General features: G+C 44.5%; 1 protein-coding gene across 7 annotated transcripts in view; it reads right to left on the bottom strand.

The window, feature by feature from the left end:
• The window catches only part of PTPRE (protein tyrosine phosphatase receptor type E), a 92763-nt gene that overhangs the window by 46295 nt on the left and 21501 nt on the right, over positions 1-24967 (bottom strand). The window contains exon 2 of one of the 7 annotated variants that reach the window (XM_068689193.1): positions 20656-20737. The exons of 2 other annotated variants lie outside the window; for them this stretch is intronic. Coding sequence is in view for 2 of the 5 variants with exons in the window: in XM_068689190.1 (XP_068545291.1) it covers positions 3524-3609 (86 nt within the window). In the remaining 3 variants the exon portion in view is untranslated. Of the gene's footprint in view, positions 1-3304; positions 3439-3523; positions 3723-17951; positions 18082-20655; positions 20738-24967 lie in introns of those variants that run through there. 4 more of the 7 variants (XM_068689194.1, XM_068689190.1, XM_068689191.1 and 1 more) reach the window with 4 other exon arrangements.

The following is a 24967-nucleotide window of genomic DNA, read 5'->3' as shown; positions in this document are numbered from 1 at the left end:
CCGTGCTTAACCCCGTTCTGAACTCCTATTAAAATGTGATAACTCTACAACCTGGTGAATGCAGACCTGGAAATGCAGGAAGGATGCAGCCACCCCGGCACCCAGTCTGGCATCCCGGTAACTGGGAACCCCAGCAGGGCTGGGATAGGGCTGGAAACCCAAACACTGGCAACAACACAAGCCAGAACCGTCCCAAAAACATGGGAGCAGCAAGAACAATGTTGTTTTGGGGGATTAAAGCTGCAGCAACAGGAATTCCTGCAACCCAGACTGGCACAACACGGCCGGGGACCGCACTTGCAGGACTCGACCCCGCAGCTGCCCACAGCTGCTTGTGGAGCCTCTGCTACGGCACAAAAGCATTCCCACTGACCAGCAATTCTCTCTGGCAAAAATGTGTAAGGAACCATTACAAAACCAAGGAAGCGAGCCAAGCCAGATGCTGAACTCATGCCCTGGATAAATCTTTTGTGCCACCTGCTCTGGAATGGCTCCGTACGGCGAGGCAGTGCCCTGCGAAACGTGCCGAGATTCACTCGGGGTAACAGCTGTGTGTGCACGTAGGGGCTGGCTGGGCACGCACCAAAACCTGCTCCTTGGGTATTTATTGCAGGGACACAGCTGCAGCGGGGACAGACAGCAGCTCCGGGGTCCTGCAGCTCCCCGGCACCGAAAGCCACAGCCATAGCTGGGCAGCTATTGCACGGATACTGCAGCAGCTGGTGGCAGGGGGCTGTATTTCTCTCCTCCTGCAACAGTCACTAAGTTAGCAGATAAATTTAGCTACATAAAGTAAATATATGACAAAAAGCAGCAGCTTTAATTCAAAATCAGGCCTTGGGACATGAAACGCATCTGATTTTCTCATGCATTATTAAGTCACACGCCTACTAATAGGCCATTTCTCTCAAAAAAAAGGATCATTACCAATGCAAATATCTAGGGATGCTGAAGTTCTTCACAGCCTGGAGCCTCCAAAAAATAAACAGAAAGTTCTTTACAGCCCATGGTCTCAAAAAATAAACAGAAGCCATGCATTTACTACTAAGATTAAGCTAGCAAGCCTCTGAGTTACTGGAATGTAAAACCCAGGCCGGCAGCCTGTGCTGCACCCCAGGATGCAGGCATGTATTTCAGGGCAGATTAGGCTTTCTTGGGCAGGAAGGGGCAGGGAGGAGATTTCCCTTTGCTCAAGTTTTAAAAAAAAAAAAAAAAGAAAGAAAGAAAAAGCATTAGTATCATAAAAGAGGAATGAGAAATAAAAAGTTAACCCTGAGAGGAAAAGCGCTGATGCAGGCTGGAAAAGCCCCCAAGGCCAGCAGCGAGCAGCCCGGTGACACTGGTGCTGTGCAGCAACTTCCCATCACAAACACCGATGCTGGGCTGTGAGGGTGACCCGCCACCGAAACAGCCTGCATGGGAATGCAGCAAATTTTCCATCGCTTCAGCTCCAATCAGCACCAGACTGCCGAAATGTGCATAAACAAGAAATAAGGAAGCAGCACGGCCTGAGGTGCAGCAGTGACCACGGCAGACAGACAGACAGACACGTGCTGTGCCAGCATTGGGACCCCAGCTCATTGCCTGCAAATAAGTCTGGCCCCAGCCAGCTCACCAAGTCCTATGGATGTCCTGTTACTAGAGCTTATGGCTGGCTTTTCGGGATCACAGCCATGAATAGCATCAGACAAGAAAGGCCTTAAAACTTTTATTTCCTTTAAACTTGCTTTTTAAAGGAAAGAAAAAAGCAAACCCACTAAGACAACAAGAAAACCAAACGTATTCCAGCGAAGTGCTTCAAAATCTCCGCACACAGACTGCATCTCTTTATATTAACACGAATCATTGCACTCAAAATTCTTTTTTTTTTTTTTAATGTCCTGTTACATCTTTTAAACTTCTATCAATCACTTCAAAGAAAAGAACGATCAGCAAAACAAACAAACCAACAAAACCCACCACTCACCTGATCTCAAAAAAATGTATTTTTTTTTCTTTTTGAATTGATGTCAGAAAAAGGAGGAATGAGAACCCGAGGCAAAAAGTACTTCTGTTTCTGTGGCTGACCCAGGATTACAGCTCGACATGTCTATAAAAGTCACTGGGACAGGACAGCCGACCCCCAGACGTACAAATTACGAGGCTCCCCATGAAGGTCGCCCCGAACAGAAGCCGGCAGGGTGGCGTTGTGCAACCTGCCAGAGGTGGTGTTGTAACCTTGTTCCTCCTGCACAGCACCCGGTACACACAGCACGCTGCCTTCCCTCTCTCCTTGTCCATGAGGAGAAACGTGTAATGGAAACAAGAAATAGATACCTGAGAGAAGGTGAAGATTTGGGGCCTGCATTGATTAGGCACTCTTCAGCACGAACTGCGCAATACGTACAGTAAGCGTTAAAAAAATCTTTACGTTAAGCTTGGGAAAAAGGAGAAATCTTTACAAAGCTAAAGGCATTATTTGACGGAGCACTGTGTGCATTGTTAAGCTTAAAAATTAAGCTGTAAATTAGCATACACTTTGAAACGATGCTAGGTACCGCATGGCAAATGAAGACCATTTCAGATAAAGCTGGTTCTGAAATCAGAGACACGGAGACTTGAAGTAAAACCCACCGAGGAAGGCAACAATCTGTGGTGGTTCCACTGACAGCAGACACCGAGCTGCCTGAACTGCCAGCAGCTGCACTGCCAGAGGTGCCCTTCACACGTGCCTTCCTTACCTCCCCTTCATCGTCCTTGTCTCAGTTTTACAGCCCTACAAAGGGATGGATTCATGTCAGTTCCTGGAGGCAACGACACTCGTACTGTAAAGTGAGGCTCTTGACATGCTGTAAAAGACTAATGGGCACTTCAAATTGGGGCTGGAAGCGGCAACTTTCCTCCACAATTACGATTACGGTGGACTGGGGGATCTCTGGGGTGGGCACAAACAGCACAGCCAGCTCTCAGACCTCCCCAGCCTGCTCACCTTCCCGGTTAACATGAATTTTACCATGAGAAATCAGAGCCTCAGCTTGAAGGTGCTCCGATCGTACAGTAAGAACTTACATGTGGGTCAAACCAACCCAACCCAACCCAACCCAAGCCATTTCACCCACTCCTTCTTTCTTAGTATTTGGGCAACAATTTGGCACTGTGTGCATACGCTATCTACATAGAAATACAGTACGTAAGAATGGTAAAACTTCCAATACACAAGGAGGAATGCAAAACAGCCCGAGGAACAGGTTAAAAGGTCATCAGGAGGTTTAACAGACAAAGAAATCCCTGCTGGAACTGTGCCCCCCGCTCCCCTCCATGTTACCTGCTCGGGGCCAGGAGCCCTTGGCCTCCATGCGCCCGCGCTGCCGCCCGGCTCCTCTTCCTCTCTCCCATCCACTTACCCAACTGCACGTGAGTTGCACTCTCTGTATCTCCAGCCTGATGAAGCAACACTCTTCTGATAAACACGTCTTACAGTCTCACGCATTTTTTGCTACTCTAATGAAGGAAGTACCTCAAAACAAAAGCGAAGGTTGCTGACCTGTTTTTGGTCTCGTTTGCTGCTGACCACACTGCTCCTTCGGCCAACCAGCAGATGTTACGACGCTGTTCAGAAGCTGCTAACATACCGCAATCTTGCCCTTTTTAATTTAAGGAAAACCCACAACACTTTCTAGTTGCTGTTGGTACAGGGAGGACAGGCACCCAGGGGTCGTGTGGCTCCCAGAAGCTGCCGGCACAACATCTCCTTGAGCCGTCTGACACCAGCACACTGACCCAAACCCCTCAACTTCCACATAAAAAACCCTAATGAGGAAGCTGCTTTTTCACATCTGCTCTGGACAGAGGTAGAGCAGTCCTCTCCAAAGACTAGGTTGACAAAGGCAGCAAAGTGTTAGCGTTTTCATCCCAGGTTGGCTAGGAATGATGGGCTACCCCCGATGCTGCAAGTCCACGCCTAACAATGTCCTGCCCATCAGCAGCACCCGGACACACACTGCCTCACGTAAGAAAACTGAGTACTTTAAACTTTGTTAAGTCAAAAAATTATTTACATTCTCATTTGTGTATTAAAATACACTGGCAAATGCAAAAGTAAGTCCATTTCTCTTTCATAATTAATCTGCCCCTAAAGCTCCTCATTTCAGACAGAAAGGTTAAGACTGCAGCCTTTAGGCGCCAAGAGCCCCACAGATAATTCTCTCAGCTTTTTCTGTCTAATGTCAGCTGGATCTAATTTTTTCTTTGGAATGAAAACGTAAATTTCATTACTGGAACATTATTAAACTTTTCATTTCTTAACCTCTCCTGAAGAGTGATAATTCACTCTCAAAACACAGACAATTTCCATCTAAGCCAGTAATTAATCAGGAACAAAGCAGAGCAGTACAACACAAGCTATATAATGTGCTATACAGGCTATAGAGGGTTGTGACTCCTCGTACCTGTGAGCAGCTCTCAGTGCCTGCACTAGTGCACAACCTCAAGTTTGTGATTTCTTATGCAAGTCAAGAAAGCTTGCCTTAAATAAGGGCTCTCGACTGCATTGATTTTCCTTTTTCTCCTTCAGGTGACATGACAAAATGTATGTCCCCAGTTATACATCTCCACTAACCCATGGCAGAATGTCTTGTGACAATGTTTCTGCACTGCTCCTCTCTACACAGTTCAGTCTTAAAGGTGAAAAAGTTATCCTGTTTCTGTGATATCTCACTTCTTCCTTCGTGTCTGAAAAACTCTTCACAGCCAGTACAATTTGCTGAAATTATGATTTCATAGAGTGTTCGTGTGCACGTGTATTTGATGCTCAGCATCGTGCAGCCCTGTGCTGTGCACAGATGGTTCTGCACGCTCAGGGAAGGAGCCGCCAGGTGAGCTCAAGGAGCTGGGTAGGGCTGAGAGCACACACGTACGTGCAAGTCTGCCCGTTCGTTTCCTCATGCTGGAAGCCTGGCACCCCTCAGTGCGTTCATTTAAACCTGGATGCTATCATCCATCCTTAATGAAGGAGATAAAACACCCAGGAGTCCTTTCCTGCTCTACCAGGACACTTGGAGCTGGTGGGCTGGGGACACCTTGGCTGGAGTCACCCAGGAACGAGTTCCACAGCCGACACGGCAATTCTCTGTACCGCAGCTTTGCAGAAGGAGCAAGGCATTTGCAGACACACCGATCACCCTCTTCCGCCTCCTTTCCAGCCCCCACTACCCCTTGTTTGCCGCGACTTCCCCAAAGCACTGCAGAGAAAAACCACAAGGCAGCGGCTGGAGAGGTCGGCAGGGAACAGAGCCTGGCAGGCAGCACCCCACGGGTTAAATTGGAGGAAAACCAAACTACCTTACCGCACAGCTCCAAACCAAAGTGCTGAGCTGCGGGGGCTTCTCCTGAGAGCACACAACTATCTGAGCACATACATTTTTCAGGGAGTTTCAAGAAGTTCAGGAGACAGGACTGCTTTTGTACAGCCCAGCACACTGTTACGTGCTCACAGTATTGCTCTGCAGCGTAAAGATAACAGTCCGGGCAAAATACTTGTTTTTTTTTTCTAGATAAAGCAGAGTATGAGCAAAACTCAGCCCTTCTCCCTTATGTCCCCACCCAGAATCTCTCGGGTATTTGCTCTGCGATACGTGCCAGGACGTGTGTCTGCAGCCTCCTTACCGGGCTAGGGATGTGACTTCCAATGTGAGAACATTGGAAAAAAACTCAGTGTTCACAGCATAAAAAGATCATTGATAGCACCTCATCAGTAGAAAAAAAAAAATAGTACGCATCTCTACCTAGTGCCTTGGAGCCTTAAAGACATTTGAACTGTTACAGCCAGAAACTGTTCTCCTCTGAAATACCACTGAAAAAAAGCAGTGAAAGTAAGGTGTGATATTCAGTCTTACACAGTGCACTTTCAATTTATTCTACACCTCATTGCTACTGCCCACATACTAATATACTAACATTCAAGATGATAAATTGCAGAAAAATTAAGGACTGTAAAGAATGTGCAGTAAACAATCATGGAAGAACAGCTCGTGCAATTTTTATTAGGTCCTGTAAACTTTAAAATCTCCAAACCCTTACTGATACAGAGGACCAAGCTTAAGACGGCTTTTTAAAAAAAAAACTCCCTGTAATGCAGTAAGTTCTCAGATAAACATGTATTTAGGTCAGTGGCTTCCCCGCCCTCTCCAAAAAGTGTGCCACTTACCCAAAATACGGGAATCTCTCTCCGGTAGAGCTGCTGCGTCTTTTGAGAGGATGTATAATTAGATCCGGCACCCAAGGACATAGCACTTATTTTGTTCTAATGGTCTCTCTACATTTTTGTATCAGGATTTTTCTCTCTTCAGTGCCACATAAGAACAGCCCTCAATATAGAAATAGGTTTTCTGGTCAACGGTGATGTTTATTATGAACTCCTAATCCTGCAATTTCTGCAGGAACATCCTCTTTGAAAACCTTCAGGAAAAATAACCAAGGTTACTCTCTGGTGCTTGAAACGTCATTTTTGTACCCCAAATTTTGTTCGCGAAACTTGCTGATTTCTGTTTTATCTAACTTTTTACTACTTAATGCTTCCTGTTGCAACTTCAGCCCGCTATATTATGCATCCACAAAGGACAAAACTGGGCCAGAAGATGCAAGTTGTCGGAAAATAATAAATTGATTAATGACAAAGCGAGGAAGAGCAATACTAAGTATGGGCAGCTTAGCCATCCTATGGGAACTGCAACGTTTGCATTCGTCTTTGCGTGACTGCAATCCTGCAGCACCACTCAATCCAAGAAATTTCAACAAAAAGAAAAGCAAAATGAGTTGGCCTGAGGGGCTTATGCGGTTCTCCCCGTGCAACATCTGTTCCCTCTCTCCTCCCCACTGCTTCTGCTTCCAGCCCTGATGAAGATGCAGCGCAATGCATACATCTGTTCTGCTCGCAGGTTTTAAATAAAGCTGGAGATCCCAACTTGATTTGTGCAAAACAAGCACGATGCTCATTTCCATACGCACGTGGCCAAGTTTTAAGCATCAGCCATTTGTGCGAGTGCTGCTGTTTGAAGGAGCTGGGTTTAAAATGCGAGTGCACAACACAGGGCTAAAGCCAAGCAGGCACGATGCCAGCCAACCGAAGGGTAACCTCCCAAAGGTGGCCACAAAAAGCAGACGTGAGAAACCAGTGGCAATCCTCCAGCCTGTACCAGAGCACAGAGCTGCTCTGCGGGGCAGGACCTGGCATTTCTCCTTGCTGAGCCCCGTGTCCCCCTGCACAGCAGCACGGCCACCACGTCCCCCATCAGCTCTTCCCATGCCACCTGCAAGCTGGCCTGGGGGACTGCCAGGTGTCAAGGGGTCAAAGATGCTGGACGCAACCCCAAAGGACCCTGCGAGCCTGTTTTGCCCCACTCATGCTCCCCTTGGAGCCCCCCAGCTCAGCCAAGTTTCGTGCCACCTCACTGCCCCTCACCACAGCCTGCGCCTCTTGCAGGGTCTCACAGCCTCACTCAGTCATTTTAATAGTGCAGGAGAGCAGCATAAGTATGTAACTCTAAGCACGGCCTCCAAATTAGTTTCATCGTTGCCTACGCACTCAGCAGTCACATTCACTGCTTCAGAAACACGACAGCGAGAGTGAGCTTTTCTTGCCCCAAACAAGAGCAGAGAATTATAAATTAAATATCACCACTATATATAGAAAATAAGCTCTCTTTCCACTGCAGTTATAATTATGGAAGTGTCATAACAACTTCAGCTTCCCGGGATAAATAAGTATTATCTGCAGCAAAAACATTTAAACATGACACGTCCTCACCTACGTTAACGTCTGTGTCAAAAAGGTGTAGGTCAAAAACCCCTTCCCATGAGAATCTGCTCTAAGCAAGCATGCAGTGTCAGTCACAGCTCTCGTCCCCTAATTCTCCTATTCCCAGCCCCAGAAAATCCAGAGATTTGGGGCAGCGGCTGATTGTTTGTGTATGAAAAGTGAAGACAAGTTTTGTCCATCAGAGATGAGCAGAGGATGCTGGATGGCCTTTGATCTGAGAGGTTTACACTCAACCTTTTATTTTTCCTTCCTGGATATTTACATCCTGCTGGCTCAGAAAACCGAGCAGCAAGATGCACACAGCGACCTCCACAAGGGAGGCTCAGATCCTTCTCCTGGACGAGCACCTGTGCCGCATTTTTTCTTTAATCCTAAATCCGGGGAGAATCTTCTACAACAATAAATCTTCCGTTTAGCTCTCCCGGCATCTCAGCTTTGCTAAACCACGATTCCATGCAAACTTTGTCAGTATTTCTAAGATATTGGCCGAAAAAGAAAGGATTAGTATTCCAAATACACAGGCAACATTAATCCCGAAGAAATTAAACAGAATCCGAAATGTGACAGCTGCAAAATGTAGAGCACCGATGATCTGAATCACAATCTGCCTTATATGAACTTTGCTACAACCACTGAACAGGCAGTGTTTGGGTGTCTTTTCTAAAATGCATACCTGGATCTCACAGCAGAGATGTAGGGCTCGGTTCATCACCGAAATGAAGACTACTTGGAAAACAAGACGTGTTTATATGTAAATAGCCGTCAAAGAGGCAGGAGCAGTCATTTCTAAGATTTTCAGGATTTTTACTTTTCTTTTTCTACTCCTGTAATCTTTCATTCCTTTTAATCAACATGAAGTACATTGTTTAGCTGAAAGTGAGCACATTTTTATTGGGTTGTAAGAGGCATCACACATACTCGGAAAGCAAGGCACCGACCCAAGCGGGGAGGGAACCCCTTCGAGACGAGGACAAAAATCTTCGATCCAGGCTCTGCATCCCCTGACAGGGCAGGAGAGTGTTTATGGCTGCCTGATGGGAGCTCTCTGGCGAGATTATCTTAATTGTGACCACGTTTAAATTACTTAGGTATTATTTTGATTGTGAATAACTTGATAAACATCACCTGCAGAGATTTTTTATTTAATTTATCTGCTGGAACGCACTGAGATATACCCAAAGTAGGCATTGCCTCTATGCAACAGGTACCTTGACTTAAAGGGAAGACTCCATCGCTGGTGAAAGGCAGGCTAATGCACTGCACGCTCATGACAATGGGAGTTGTAAGCCTGTAATACTTTCCTGATCCATTCTTGTTAACCAAAGGATTACAATCCATTCACATCGCTGAGTTCTCCCAGCCACTTAGGCTAGTACAGCCAATACATATTTATTGAATTTCTTCAAGCAAACCCAGCAAAGCCCTTCAAATTTAAGCCCAAAGCATTAAAATCAGCTTTAAGTTTTCTTCGGGGCTGTTTTAGATGCATATTTTATATAGGCTCATTGGTAACACAGTAATCTGGAATAATTATGAGGGCTTGATAGCAAATTCACAGAGCATTCCCAGAAATGTCCAAAAAGATCTGAAAATGTTCCATTTTGATGTTAACTTGGGAACTGTTCTTTGAAAAAAATACAACTTCAAACACTCGAGTGAAGTCTAGCACGCACCTCTAACGTACTTGTAAAGTGTCCATGGAGCTTCAGCGTTCAAATGCAGCACAGGCGAAGATTACAGCGGTAATTAAGGTACTTTCTTTTAGAACTGGTGCCAGAGATTCTTCTCTATCCCTCAACAACAAGGAACCACAATGGACTGCAAAAGGCACCACTAGGTAGGGCTCGCTGCACTGACTTTTGACAAAAAAAGCAAAGCTTTTGATTTGCTTACGTGTTGCTTGCGAAACAGCCAAGGCAGGATCTCTGCAGCCTCATGACATCCACAAACTAAGGATCGTTTGGTCAAATCACAGTTTATTAAACCTAAGAGCTTCTGATTCTCTAATTTCAGGTATTTACTGTCAGTACGTGTTTCAAGTGAGTTTTTACTTTGCAATTCAGGCAACTTAATCCCTAGCTTTAATATCTCAATGGAGACAAGAATATTCAAAATAATGGGCTTGAATGATCCAAATGATGTACAGCCCATACTCATCCTGTCCGTACGTTCAGAAAGGTCATCCCACTTTCTCAGGAAGGAAATGGCATATGGAGCTAATCTATTCAACTGTCAGGTTTTTTCCACGTATAAACAAACAGAGGAAAGCCATCGCAGTCTTCAAATGTTAATAACGGGAGGAAAGGGGTAGAGGTCAGCTCTTTATTGCAAACTTCAAGTTCCACCTTAGGAAAAATTGATGTAATGGACCAAAATATGTTTCCCCAAAATAACTTAATTCTAAGGCTGCAGTTACAAACAAACAAACAAACAAAAAACTACCAACCAAACAAAAAACCCTTAAAATGCCTTTTCTGAGTAAAGCTTGTTCATTATCTTGAATTCCTAGTTAACCTCGGGAACTGGTTTTATATATAACGAAGAAGTGGTACTTCCCAAATTATGTAGAAGGCTAAAAATATTTCAGCAAGTTCCCTACAATTCTTAAGTTTCTATGAGAAAAGTAGTTTCCCAGAGATAAAATCACAGCATGCAAACCTACAGTTTGAAAACAGCTCATATTCACTTCTAAATATCTTAAGAGTAAGTAACCCACCATGCTGGCTCTTCGAATCAGGTATAAGGGGAATTGTGAAGGGGTACTTTCACAAGGTGTAAAGCATGGTGCCTCCATGCTTTGGCAAACTTCATCAGGAAACTTTTGCTTCCTTTAAATATCTAAAAATGTATGGATTTAGGCTATCAACCCAAAACGCTCCAGTAATTTAAATTATCGATATGGACAAAACCAAACTCCAGCCACCCGGAGCAGCAGTACTGCTATTTGGAGACCTGTGGGTGTGTTTCCCACCCAGGTTAAAATACTGAAGTCTTACTTTATGATAGAGGTCGGGGTCACTGCGGGCAGGGCAGCGAGACGCGTGCCATGGGAACAAGCGGCGAAGCTTGACAAGTTGGCTGGACTTCTCGTGAGAAGGGGTAGGGGTGCTTTGAAATTTTACATTTAGCATTTAGTGGTTAAGCAGAAGCAGAGTAAAATAGGTGTTATTAAAACGCCATATGTAATATCATATGGTATTTTCTTAAATAGTTCAGCTTCTTAGCTGAAGAGGACGTGAAATGATAATTCAATGCAAAACAGGCTCTGACTCAGTAGCACGCTGCTTTGTAATTATCAATTTTTCATTTTTTTTCCACAGTTCTGTTCAAGACTTTTAATAATTCAGTAACTTCCAGATAAAATTTAATACCAATTCTGCACGTTTTGCATATAAAGAACTAGAGTGAACTGATGCACTGAGGAGCAGCAGAGGAGCTCGCTATTAAGAACATGTTTTGCATTTAAGAAAATGACTGGATGCATGCATATGTCCTCCGATGGCTTTAAATAAGAACGAGAAAATATAACTTAAGCTTCCCTTACAAAATCAAGGTGCTCTGGTGGCTGGTTTGTTTGTTTTTACACGTATGTACAAACACTCCAATGGGGATTCACACAACTTCCACTTGATAACTTTATGACTGTAATTAATGCTGCATTTCTTCAATACTTTGGGTTTATTCCCCTTTATTTTTATTGAGCCAACAGTGCTGATCTACAAGGGCCTTTACAAAAGCATTAGAAAAATCCCCATCATGATTTGTTTTCAGCAATGAGAAACTTTGAAAGAAGAATGTGACAGCACTACAGCCAGACACTAATAATACTTCTTGGCTGCAAGAGAATTTGAGATCTCTCATTTTCCCAGAAGGGGCCCTTATTTTCCTGGGTTGCCATGGAGATTTTCCAGTATAGCTGCTCGGGACCTGCAGCTCCCCTTGGCCAGCCCATAACGCGATGGCTCGCAAGGTGCAGCACCCCCAGCGATGGCACCCGCCGTGGGCACCACAGTGCTGGAAGGAGCAATGTGCTGGGTGGCAGAGGAAACGATTCCTCCGACTTGCAGCTCAGATCAACACACAGAGAAACATCCCTGTTAACTTCTACACAGATGAAGCTAAACCACATCCATTTATTCCTTCGTTTCCTACCTACAAGAGAGGGGTTGCATCACTTGCTATTGATCTGAGCAGCTTGGATACACTGAAATTCGTACCGGAGGATGTTTTTCAATTTATTTCAGTGAAGTTGCAGGCTGCTGCATTTGTCTTTGCCTCTGAAATGCAGGGGCTGGTGCTCTTGAAGCATGCTGCACTAGAGGAGCAGACTGCAGTCTGATTTACTGCCAGGTTTATATGCTCTTAAATGGGAACGTGAGGCACAGACGCAAAGGGCAGGTTGCTGTATCACGCCAAGGCCCTGGGCTCAACTAACCACCCCAAATGCGAGGTCTGTGGTTTCCTGAAGCCGCTGTTCCAGGGGGGACAGCAGAGGATGATTCTGCAACAGCTTCCGACAGCAATTCCCTGCATGAAGGAAACCTTATTTCCCCATAAAGCCCCCTTCTGAGGGCAAAATGCAGCTCAAACTAATTTACAATGCAGGGCCGTACCTTCCCAACAGGCAGCATTTTATTAAAAGAAGGAAAATGACAGTGATAACTTCTCCAATATTTTCTGACACCAAACTTTTAAATTTCTAAGTATGGCACATAAGTCAAAATAATAATAATAATAATAAAAATAAAAACAACGAAAAGCCCCCAACAAGCCACGTTTTCAGTTTGTTCTCTCCCTTTCATAATACAGAGAAGGGATATGACACCAACGTAGTCATTTAGAGAATACCTAATGATTTAAATCTGATTACATATTCCTAATGAACTGTGCTGCACGTGCAGATCCTTGCAGCAGCGTGTCCTTGCATCAATCTGTCACACGACAGCAGAGCAGGCTGGTAAAGTAAATACCCTTTGGATGCAAACACAATGGGGCTCAGCAGAGACTGCAAATAAAAACCAACACCGAAACCTGCTTCGCTTCCCTTTACTGCTTACACTTCAAAGGAAAAAAGAGGTCACATCAGTTTGGGTGAAGTCAGCTGACAGTGTGTATTTAGGTTTTTTTGGGGTGTGCTTTAGTGCTGCAAATCCTGCCCTGGCCGCACGATGAGAAGGGTGACGATGCACAAGTGGGCTCCTGCATGGAAATGACCGAGCCCTGCTGCACAAACCAGACACTGCCCTTCATGGGGCCGCCAGCACGGCACTGGGGACAAGGAGACACGTGCCATGTCCCCACTGCCACCCCAGTGTCACACTCCAGAGGGAGCCACCAGTGAAGAGACTAGGGAACACCTCTGTACTAATACAGCAATTGCTTTTGTAATTATTCTAACGATCCCAACTAAATTAGGTAGCAACACAGAAAAGGAATTACTAAAACTTTATTTATCAACATACTTTTCCTACTTTTTCACACTTTTTGGTCTGGACCAAGTGGAAGCATTTCACTGACAGTGTGCAAGGCGCAGAGGACAGGAACCGACCATCTGCTGGAGGAAAATTCCCTTTCCACCCAAAAAAGAAATCTGCTGGTGCTACCTGCTGAGACAGACACACATCTGACCTTCCTAGTCATGGGGTATAGCATATGGCATTGGGAAAAAAAAAAAAAAAAAAAAAAACCAAGAAAGAAATACTAAAGGAAAAGGATTCGCCAGCATGGAAACAAACCTGCAAAGGCACAGCTCGTGGGCACGCAGAGCCCACAGCGCTCGGTTTGTCTGAAAATTAAGGTTCTCACCTGCAAGCCAGACTGACAGCAGGCAGCTGCTCAAACACCGCCACTCCTGGCAGTAAAGCCCACATAGTTATTTTCTAATATCTGAAATATTTTTTTATTTTGTGCACAGGCCGAGTTACAGTACACGCCCATATCTGTAAGCATCGCACGCACATTACAGCTGGGTTTCTGGAGAAGACGGACACTGCACAAGATCATCAGTGTGAATTGCCAGCTGGAAGGTAGGCAGTCCCTCGTTTCAATACTTTCTGATCCCACGGCCTAAAAGCAAGCAGAAATGAAAGGTTTGGCTTAACCAGACCTGTAAGGAATGCGACAGGAATAGTTGTATTTGTTTTTTGATGTAATACATCTTATTTTGCATCACAGGAGAAGGCTGAGCAGAGCTGCTGCAAGGAGTGTTTTTTTGGGACCTGCACAAAGCGTGCAGCCCAACAGTGCCAAGATTTTCCCCACAAACACCAGTCAGTAGGGACTGCACGCACTGAGAGATGGAAACGTGGTGATTGCTTCTGGGTCGATGATGTTTTTTGCCTGGACTGTTACTCTGAACCTGCAAAGAAGCCTTCCAATTCCAAAGCAGCACACAAAAAGGGTCATAGCTCAAGGAAGACAATACAGCTATGCACCCTCCTTTCTTTTGATTATTCTCATTTTATACCTCTGAAATAAAATTGCAGCCCCAGAGACATCCTGGAAGGTTGTTATGGAAGCGATAATGACAAAAGATGATTCCTATTACAGAAGATATCTATTACGGCAGACTGCTGTGACCGGAGCACGCTGACCTGGGCACTGCTCCCGGCAGCAGAGCACGCGGCCCCTGCTCGGGGAGATGCCTTTCCTCCTCCCCGCCAGCCACCCTGCAGTTCTCTGATGCAAGGGAAACGTGGAAGTACAGGGCAGGGAACGCTGGCACAGCTCAGTCCTGGATGGAAAAGGCAGGTGGTGAACGCAGCCCTCCCCTCATGTCCGTGCATGCTCACAGCCACCGATGTCCTCCTCTGGGTATCCCCTCGAGGCTCACCTCAACTCCACCTTCTCCAGCAACACACCAAGCTCTTGCCTCCAGTTAACAGCGCTGCTCAAGGATTAGCAGAAGGGCTTTCAAAGAAGGAAGGAGCTGAGCAGGAGTTTTACAACCTTTGTATGTGTTTGCACTCCCCACTCCCACCCCCTAATCCAATCGCTTCTTTTACTGTATTGAAGCCCACAGATGAGGGCAGAACCACCTCTCCAGTTTCAACCGTGGTTTGCAGAAACTGGGTTAAAGCAATCAGAAAAATGCATTTGTGACATATGTAAACAGGAGAATGAAAAACCTGCAGTGGCTGGGAGCAGATGGGTGCCAGCTGGTTTCTGAGACACGGCTATAGCTGCGCATGGTTACGTGGAACCAGGAAGGCACACTGAAGGAAAAGTTGAGCGCTGAACACGGGGCAGCTCTGTTACCTTCTGGAAGGCTCATGGCTCCTTTGGGACCTTCACAGGTACAAACACCTCACATCGCAGGTTTAAAGCCAGTGTCCAAATCGTGGTGGGAGAAAAATGACAGAATGTGGAAGAACTCCCCGCTGCAGCATTAGGAGCTGAGGCCAAAGGGCTGCACTTTGCCATTACTTATTCATGAATGAAGTCCTCATAAGTCCTTCTGAACTTTTTTTTATTTTTTTTTTAAGGGGGCTGGACTTCAAATCTTGTCAGCGCAGTGTTTAATTAGCAGATAATTTTGAGCAGTGCATTTCAAGCAACACAGGCAGGTTGAAAGCATCGCTCAAGATGGAAGGAAGAGGAACTGGCAGAGGACCAGTAACTGGGAAAATACAATGAGAAATAAATCAAAAGATGATGAGACATCTTCTCCAAAGCAGAAACAGAGGCTTGCAGGCAGGACGGCAAACCTTCCTGGAATATCTGACGGCAGCACGAAGCCCTGACGCTCCCCAGCCTGGTCGCAAGCAGACCTCACTCCATGCACCCACGCTGACCATTTGTGCCACGTGCTATTAACACGCAATATTAATATACAGCCCCCTTCTGCTGCTGCTCGGCTATCGAGGACGTTAGCTAGCACTGAGTGCACAAGCATATGCTAACGTGAGGCGGTATCATTCAACAGAAACAGGCTGGCAAGAGGCACCGCCTGATGGAAAATCCATCCATTGATTTTCCTAGGGCTTGCCCGATGGTGCAGGAATGTCGCTGTCGCTGCTCCTGCTGTCTACAAACAAACAACCCAAATAATATTTGCTTTCCAGAGACAGCTGGTGTCAACAGCAGCATGCATTTACTGTCCTTTATTCTCCAGAATAAACTGAGATTTTATTATTGAATGTGCTTTAAAATCGACTCTGGAATCCCTGATGGCATTACCGTTGATAAACAGCTGTGTATTTTCAATCCCTGACAAGGCACCGGTTAGCATTCAGATTCTTATCAATTCTTTTCAAGAACTGATATTAAGAAGAATTGTTACACTCAAGCACATTTACTAAGGAATAGAAGGGGAAGAAAAAACTGTATCTGATTAATAGTACAATAACAGTAATAATATAGAAATGTGCTCTTGGGAAATATTTATCACAAGCAAGTGCTTCTCAGAGTATTTACAGCAGATTTTGTTATAGCTCACAAAAATATAATTTTGTAAGGATTTTTAAAAACACTTATTTCTCTTCCTTACACTGTATGATGGATTCTGCATAAAGGAATGTTTTCCTTTATGGAAAGGGGATAAAAAAAAAAGTCACTCTGTTTTCCCACCAATCCTGAACAGCTTTCTTTAAAAGACAACACATGCAGAAAATAGAGACAATATGAAATGCAGAACAAGTTGTAGATTTGACCATTATGTTTAGAGATGCTGGGCTATTTCATCCAGAAATATTTTGGTGGAAAATACCCGTTGGTCAAATCTGGGTTGTTACCATGGGAATAGCTTTTTGGACCGAAACTGTATCCTGGACCCACGATCAAAGAGAATTATATTTCTATTTTGGAAATGAAGAAGTATGTTAATTTTAAAAAAGAATCCGGCATTTGTACAGGACACTCCGTTCCCAGTCTGCAAGCTGTATTTGCACAAACACAGGAGCAGACAACAGCAAGAGCAGCCTCTGTAACCCCACTCAGGGGAATGGGCTGGTGGGCACCGCGCTGCCCTCGCTCCCCTTGGCTCCGAGTGCCAGGAGCACCCACCGAAATAATGGGGTAGGGAAGTTCCTCCCATTGCAAAACCCGTTGTTTCCTAAAGTGCAAAATTATTATTATTATTTTTAATTTTAAAAAATCATATTTTTTTCTGTCCCAATGTTTATTATCGCATCCTCTGAAATAATAAAGCTGGCAAGAGCTGCATGTCTGCCCAAGCCATCTGCTGCTGCCGAACCTGTCCTCCAGTTCCTCGCTTACACCGCCTTGACTTCACTTATTTCACTGGCACACTGAGGGCAGGACACAAGCAGGTTTGGGGTGAGAAGGAAGGACTGATGAGAAGCACTTGTCACACCACAGGGGCACTTCAGCAGCCACCCCCAGGGGCTGTGGAGGTGCTGGGGTTCCCACTCCAAGCCAGGCACCCACCCAGCTGCTCCAGGGCAGGCATCGCATGGTACAGGAGTAATTTGTTATTCCATATCCCCCACACACCCTTCCTTTTGCTTCCCTGCAGAACAAGTAGTACCTGCACACAGCCACCACAGCCCTCAGGGCCCATTTCAGAAGATGCTTTTGCTTTTAATATGAAGAAGAAGGTGAAGCTTTCACTGAAAGTCTGATTTTATAGGTATCGAGCCAGGTTTTTATGGATCTGAATAGTGTGCTCCCATTACTTCTTCTGACATAAAGAAAGAAAAAAAGAGACTGCCAGTATGACACAGCTAATTAAACAGCAGCTTTTTAATAAGACAACTATAAAACTTGAAGATGAGCCGAGATTCCCTTAGGCCACAGCACCATAAACACTTAATTTTAGTTTGTCAGATACAGAAATCCTCCGAAATCACTTAAATGACACTTCTAGCTTCAGAGAATATGAAACACAGTGGTCAACCTTCCTTCCTTTTGACAAGCCATTCTGAAGAAACAGGTTTAAAAAAGCATCTCGGAGATCTTCAGTATGAAAGCAGTGTAATACACACATGCACAGGTGCTACGTGCCCAGATGTGTGCTCCTCCAGCCCAGCGCCTTGCAGCTTTTGGGCAAATTTACCCTGACACATCAAGACAGGAGGCACACACACCTCCTGTATCTCCCTTCTGTAGTCCCAGAGAGCGCACGCATCTACAAACACAGACACATTTGTTAAATTACTCTATACAAACCAATTCTGACAATTTGCCTTTTATTTACCTGTTTTGTAGTCGCTGCAGAACTGCAGGAGACCCAATGCCGCTGCCCCAGGGGATCCATCTTTTCAGATCACCTGAACGCTGCTGCCCGTCAAACTCTTCCTTCACAATACTTCAGCCAAAGAAAGGGTGAGCAGTTTTATAGACCAAATTCAGCGTGCTTGTGTAGTCCCTCCCTGGCGATGGAAACCTTGATTTCTGAGTATTTTGCTTGCGGCTTTAGCATGTGATAACTGCTCATCCCATGGATTCAATGGAATAACCCAAGATGCTCTGCCCATGCTCAAACATTAAAATTTTCCTCCTGTGACTGGAAAAGGAGACGTTCAGGTTGATGGATGACTGGCTGAAGCCACAACAAACTCAGATCCTCTCTTTTTCCAGCCGAGCAGCCTACTGAGAGCCTGGCCACAGTGCACGTATTTCTACGTTGGGAAACAATGAAGGAAATCTACCTGTGATACAGCTACATGAAAAAAAGTCAGCAGACAGTCCTCAGCCTCATCCACCAAATCTGAAAACCTTTGGAAAATGTAAGCCAGGTTTTTTTTATTTCCAAGTCAGAGTGTTTTAACCACAACTCCATTTTCAGAGTCCCAAAAACTGTCACACACCAACCCCAGCGGGCCCACAGGGATGTCCTGACAGCCTCCTGCTTCCCCCCAGATGGCCTTTATGGCCTCACAGACCTACTAAACCCCTGTGTACCATTCCCCCTAAGAAGGAGATGTTGGCTTGTCCTCATTTCGCACACCTTTCAAAAGCAAATAAATGGAGTTGTACGCACAGCACACTGCAGTGATGGAGAGAAATAGAACGAGAAATAGAGAAATAGAGAAATAGAACTACGTCTGCAAGCAGGTCTGCATTGTGTCTGAAGCAGATCCCTTCCTTTTCCATCACATCAGATGTTAGTGACAGAAACCTGCCCTGTGGCACGCATATTTTGTGCCTACGATCTTATTTTCCAGCTGAAGTCATTAATGTACAATTTAGTGCAAGTTAGCTGTCTCATAAAACATATCTTAGCCTTATCAGAAGCAGCTCCAGAGCAATTCTCAAAAGAATTCATACACTGAATTCTTCTCCCTTTATACTCAAATGTACCACATACATTCCCTGAAAGGCCACCAAAGAACCATAGTCATATTGCTGGGAAGAAAGAAAAAAAGAGCAAAAAAAAAATAATGGGATTGCAATTCATTTCTAGGCTCCAACTGATTTTGCACTCCTTTCACTATCTGAATTTTTTCTCTGTATCATAGGACTACACTATATAAAGATTAAAATTAAAATAAAAAGAAAATGAGATCGCTGAATAGCACAGACACAAGGCTAATTATCAACAAAAGTGATGGTAACTAAACTTAGGTCAATTTCTGAATACTTCATGTACCCATCTTGTCCTCTCAAGGAAAAGTGTATCAACAACCAAACCCCTATAACGTGTACAATCAAAACACACTGGCTTCCAAGAGACCTTTTGTTTGTCTATGGGTCAGGTAGGTCAGCTCTAAAGGAAAGAGAAAGCATACTTGTGGGAGGAGAGCAAATAAAGTTATAAACATCCCATGAAACTGAACTCCAGCATGTCTGAAGGAAAGGTTTCCAGCCATCACCAAAACTGTCATGAAAGCTTTAAAACTGTGCGGAAAAAGTGCAAGAAGCAGTCAAACTCCTCACATTTCTGGACCTCATGGTCATCCCTTGTGTACCCAGGTCAGTAAAAGAAAATGCAGCCGTCCAGCTACAGGAAGAAATGCACAGACAGAAAGCTAGCTTACAAGACGTGGAATGAAGTATCAGGAAAAATTACAGGTCAAAGTACAACAGGCAGTGAAATGCTATTTCCTGGTCAGGTCAATCTCTCAAACCCCTTCAGATCAACCCAGAAGTTTTGCTGCCCATAACGGATTCAGCAGTGACACAGTTATGAACACAGCAGGGTTGAAGGAAAGAGAAAAAAAGTATTTTGACAGAGCTACACAAAATCCCTGAGATATGCCACAGACATCCTGTTTTATGGAAAACCTTTCTAGTTTTCATTGATTGACAACCTATAAACTTTTTTTTCTCTTTCTCACACAGGCACAGAGCTTTGATTCTTCCAGGGAACCAACTAAAGGCACTAACTAAAAATAAACAGATCGGCTTAAGCATCTCCCTTAAAAAAAATATTCTTATTTCACAGCATGCTAATTAATATAACAGAACCAATATTTTCATATCAAGATTAAGAACAGTTCATTTTCAGCATTTTTCTCAACAGCAGATCAATTTAAGATGCAATTACCACCAATGCAATTATCTGGCAATTTGCTCACTAAATGACTTTCAAATATGTGTTACTGAGATAAGGCAATGCCTTCCTTAAAGTGACTTTGAGCTGGTGAAAGAAGAACCTGCAGGGAATATTTTCTAAATGATGCACATCATGAGTCTTCAATAATAAAGCAAAACTCTTGCTTCAGGAGTAACATATAGGCACACAAACAAAATGTACAGCTTTGTGGAATAAATAGGAGGGGATCACTGGGAATAATATTATGATACAAAATGCATCTAAAGGATTTTCCTCAAAAAATATAAAACTGACTTCAAAATATTGACATTGTCATATATTTAACCCCATGACACAGGTGACAAACGGCTAGGAGGTGAATCACTTACTTCTGCCCTTTACTTTTTCTGCTCTAACTACTTACTGTTTTTTCACAACAGTCTTTCACAAGCAGCTGCACTGGCATCTCGACAACACAAATGAAAGAAAAGCCATTCTTCAATGACCTGGAAAAAGGACAGATAGGGAGGTGACAAAATCTGCAGATTTAAAGTTATTTGGTCTGGTCAAACTTTACATTTCCTGATTAGAACTGGGGAAAGAAATGACACAACCCAATTATGCTCAATGTAAGCTGGTAAAACATGGAAAAATGCTTCCCGTGCACCCTGCTGGTCATCTCTAAACTCACTAGACAGCAAAGACCTTGAGGAAATCTCACTGCCCCTGAAAAGGGCAGTAGAGAATTCAAACCTCAGGGGAAAGCCTGGAAGAACTGGAGCTCTGAGCAGCTTCTGCACCTCTCCAAAGCAGCAGCCTTTGGCTCAGCTCTGGGGACCAAATCAGAGCACCTAGGGACACCCATCATAGATGGTCCTGCCTGAAACCAGAACAGTTCTGCCAAATTACTCATGCAAGCAAGCATGAGTGCCCCAGGCAGCTGCTGCCCCATGCTGCTTAGACTGGAGAGGGATTTCCCACTGAAACACAGAGGTGCTCTGTTAAATGCTGTACCACAACCATGGGGGTCACTTGCCGTGGCTCCTGACCACCAACTCTGCCTCCTCACCTACCAGCACTGACAATGAAGCACTTCTCTGCACAACAGAGGCCAAAGGAGCTCCTCTAGTGGCTCACTCATCTTTAGCTTTTCTCAACCAATGCAATTCCCCCAGCAGAATATAATCCTGAACTTATCTGCATATCCGTGCAGCTTCCCAACCTGCTCCTTCCACTAATACCTAAATCCAAACAAATTCTGTGTTAATACTTGAGGCTCGCAGAGGTTCCTCCTCCTATTCTGCAGAAACCCTTCCCTGCTTCAGCTGAAAGACTGAAGAAAATCATTAACGATCCATGATATTTAACAGTCTGTGACTTTTAATTAGTACATGCTTATTCAGATATGCAAAATGCATTTCTAAAACCACAAAAGCTGACTTATCATAAGACTAACTGCACCAGCTTGACCAAAACTGACTACTTTTCAACACAGAAAATTCAAAAGAGACCAAAACTTTGTGGTAGCTGTGACAAATCAGCATCTCATTTCCTTTACAAACCGTTCCTGGTTTAGTGAGGTAGGAATAGCACTATTTTTGATATAAATACAATGGGATGGCTCAAGAAGATGAACTCTTTCCAGAGGACAGGAGGTAGTGACTGACCAGTATTCAAACACATTATGTATTGATCCCTGAAATAAGGATTTACTTTAGTTTCTTTAAAAACTGTGAACTATGGACTCTAATGATGCTTTTACAAACAGTTTTATTCAGGAAGTCAAATATACTGATCAGATTTACATTACAGAAAAACAACTCTTTCCAGGTGTAAATAAAGCTCCCACTTTGCTTTACAGTCTGCTAGAGGCACTAATATTTTGAGCATTACTTACACATAAAATTTTGCTTTCTGCTGAATCAACAGAATAGGTTTTGATTTTTCGTAGTACAGCAGCTAACATGGCTAAAAATAGCAACATAAAAGTACAGCCACTTTATGAAAATTAATTTAAAGTATAATTCAATGAGCGGCTACAGACAGAGGATGTTTGAAAGCTACGCATTCCCACAGAGCAGCACAACCATCTGCAGTGATTAGCTATGCTGTTCCGTCAGTACAAACACTCAACATAAACGATAAACATTTTCTTAGACTGGTCATAGTAATAATGAACAGGTTAATCATCTTGATAATAAAAGCTTGCAGGATCTCCTGTGTTTTGGAATAACACTGCATGTACCTGAGTGCAGCTGGAGTTGCACATAGATGTGAATTTACTGTAGTAAGACATTTGGAGAATTATTTTTTTGCCCTTTTTCTTTTTTCCTTAATTCACAGTTATGAAGGATTTTAGCTGGGCATCAGTGCTGGGTGAGACTGAATAGTTTCGGCCCTTTGGGCAAGGCCATGCTCTAGGGCGGTGGGACGGGTGCCCATGCTGCTGGCTCCCCAAGCAGGGGTGCTGCAGCCTCACTGGGCCCCTTCTCCACCATTGTACAGCACTCTAGTGAGGAATTTTCATCCCATTGTACAACCAATTCCAACTTTTATTGCTGCAACTTGCACCCACTGTCTCCTGTCCCCATGAAGGGAAGAGCCTGACTTGGTCTTCTCCACTGCTGCCCTCAGGAAGCTGAAGACTGCAGTTTGGGCCTACCCTGCAGCCGTCTCCCCTCCAGCCTTCACAGAAGCTGTGCTTTACTCCACGTCCTCAAAGCCTTGTACTTGGCTTTGGCCAACACCAGGAGGCTCCCCATGCTTTCCCCGTTCCCCATAGGGCAGCCCTGCCCTCCCGAACCCCGGCCACCTGCCAGCCCGTGGTGCATGCACTTCACCTCACCATCCCCGTCACCGACAGAGATGTTACACGTGAATACATGGCTGAATATCACCCAGCAGAAAATGATGTATAAAGAACTTTGCTCCCGTTTGTTCAGATTAAACGAGGAACAGCTGCTGTGCAAACGTGACTGCAGTTTGCTCTCTGCTAGAGCGTCGTAGCAGTCATTTCATTCTGATCCCACGGGGCCGCAATGATAAGGAGATATCACATCCCACAAAAGCATGAATGATCTCCTGGAAGGCCCATCCTCCTTCTGACGTGCAAAGCCTGCCAAGTTTCGCTACCTACCTTCTGCAAGCTTCCACAGATGTTAACTGATTTGGCAGTTTTCTTCATGACAGAATAAATAATTTTTTAAGGGTCCTGGCCAACATAAACAGGAAAAAAGCTCTGTGTTCAAAGGTCACGCTGTGCATGCCTTCTATGTTTTTGATGTACAAAGGATGTTTGTGAGGATGTTTCGTACGTATACAGAATACAAACTCAGGAGGACATTAACTAACATCCAACTCGTCCACTGCATCTTAGAGAAACAACAAAAATTGCTTCATGATGCATATAAAACGCTCTAAGAGCTGCAGTTATTTCAGCAGACTTCAATTGCTAGTGTTTTGACCATTTGCCACAAGCACTCAAGAGAGACAAGCTCACAAATGTCACTACATCTCAATTCAGCAGGAAAACAGCTCAACTCAGACATTCCCTGATAGGCGTGCAACTGCATTTATTTCCATCACACTGGTTACTCTCCTGCATTTCTAGATTTTTTGGCTCACCTCCACCCCCCAAATAGGGGAAAAAAGGTTGAAATGGGTTTATGCGTGCCTCCCAAAGGCTTCTCTTAAGCATTCTTTTCCATCTGAAATAAATTAATTGCATCTACTGACAAGATTTCAAGTCCTGAAAGATGTATTACAGGTGTTTTTAAAATTGACCATAGAAAACTCAAGGGTGGCAAGGAGCTCTGGAGATCACCTGCTCCAATCTTCTGTTGAAAGCATGTCCTTAGGCTACATCTTCCCACAAGTACTGCTTACATGTACTTAGAATAGAAATTATGACAATGACTTTTACCCCGTGCACATTCAGGAACTTCCTTGTGTGCAAGGAACACCGGTGTGCAAGGACTTGCTGCACACCCAGCCGGGGATAACCACACAGATAAACTCTGATGATACCAGAGGGTGGCACTACACCAGACCAGCCCTCAGCAGTTACACAGCTGCCTCAGGGACCTGCCCTCTACATGCCTTCAACTCGCCTTCAAAACACCTGCTCTGCCTGAAAAGCAGTGAGAACTGCTTTGTGGGACATTTATAAGGCTGTCCTCTACGTCTGTGTAATATCCAGGCACTTTTCTACAGCGTTTGTCCTGAAGCAGCACATGAGGACATTGGGAAATGCCTCTTCACCTGGATTTCCAGGCCTGTCCACGCTGCTGGACAGGGCAGGGACTCAGGGAGGTAACACCACAAAAGCCCCACACAGCACCTGGGTCACGCTCAGATACAAACAGTGGTGGTTGATGTTCCTCTGCTAATCCTATTCCAGCTAAGCCCACTGGAGCCAAAGCAAGAAGGGACCAACCTAATTCCAAAGAGAATAGTTTGCACTGAAAGTTTATATAACTTCAGCCATTTCTTTAACATCTGGGCCTAAATGGAACAATGAAACATAGCAGATGCAATGCATGCGGCTTGCAGTGTCATTTAAAATATTCAACTGGTACAGTTTTCACCATAAATGCGTAAGCTGGCCCTAAGTCCGTCATCTTAGCCTACTAAAATTTCACAAGAAATCACCCTGCGGCATGTTTCTTGGCCTCAGATGACCGCAGTCCCCAAACAGTCATTTATTATTATCCATTCCCAGCACAACGGAGTACAGC

This window comes from Anas acuta, chromosome 7 (genome assembly GCF_963932015.1).
Source record: "Anas acuta chromosome 7, bAnaAcu1.1, whole genome shotgun sequence".
Lineage (NCBI taxonomy): Eukaryota > Metazoa > Chordata > Aves > Anseriformes > Anatidae > Anas > Anas acuta.
The sequence above is the reverse complement of the archived record's forward strand: the minus strand, read 5'-3'. Positions and strand labels throughout refer to the sequence as shown.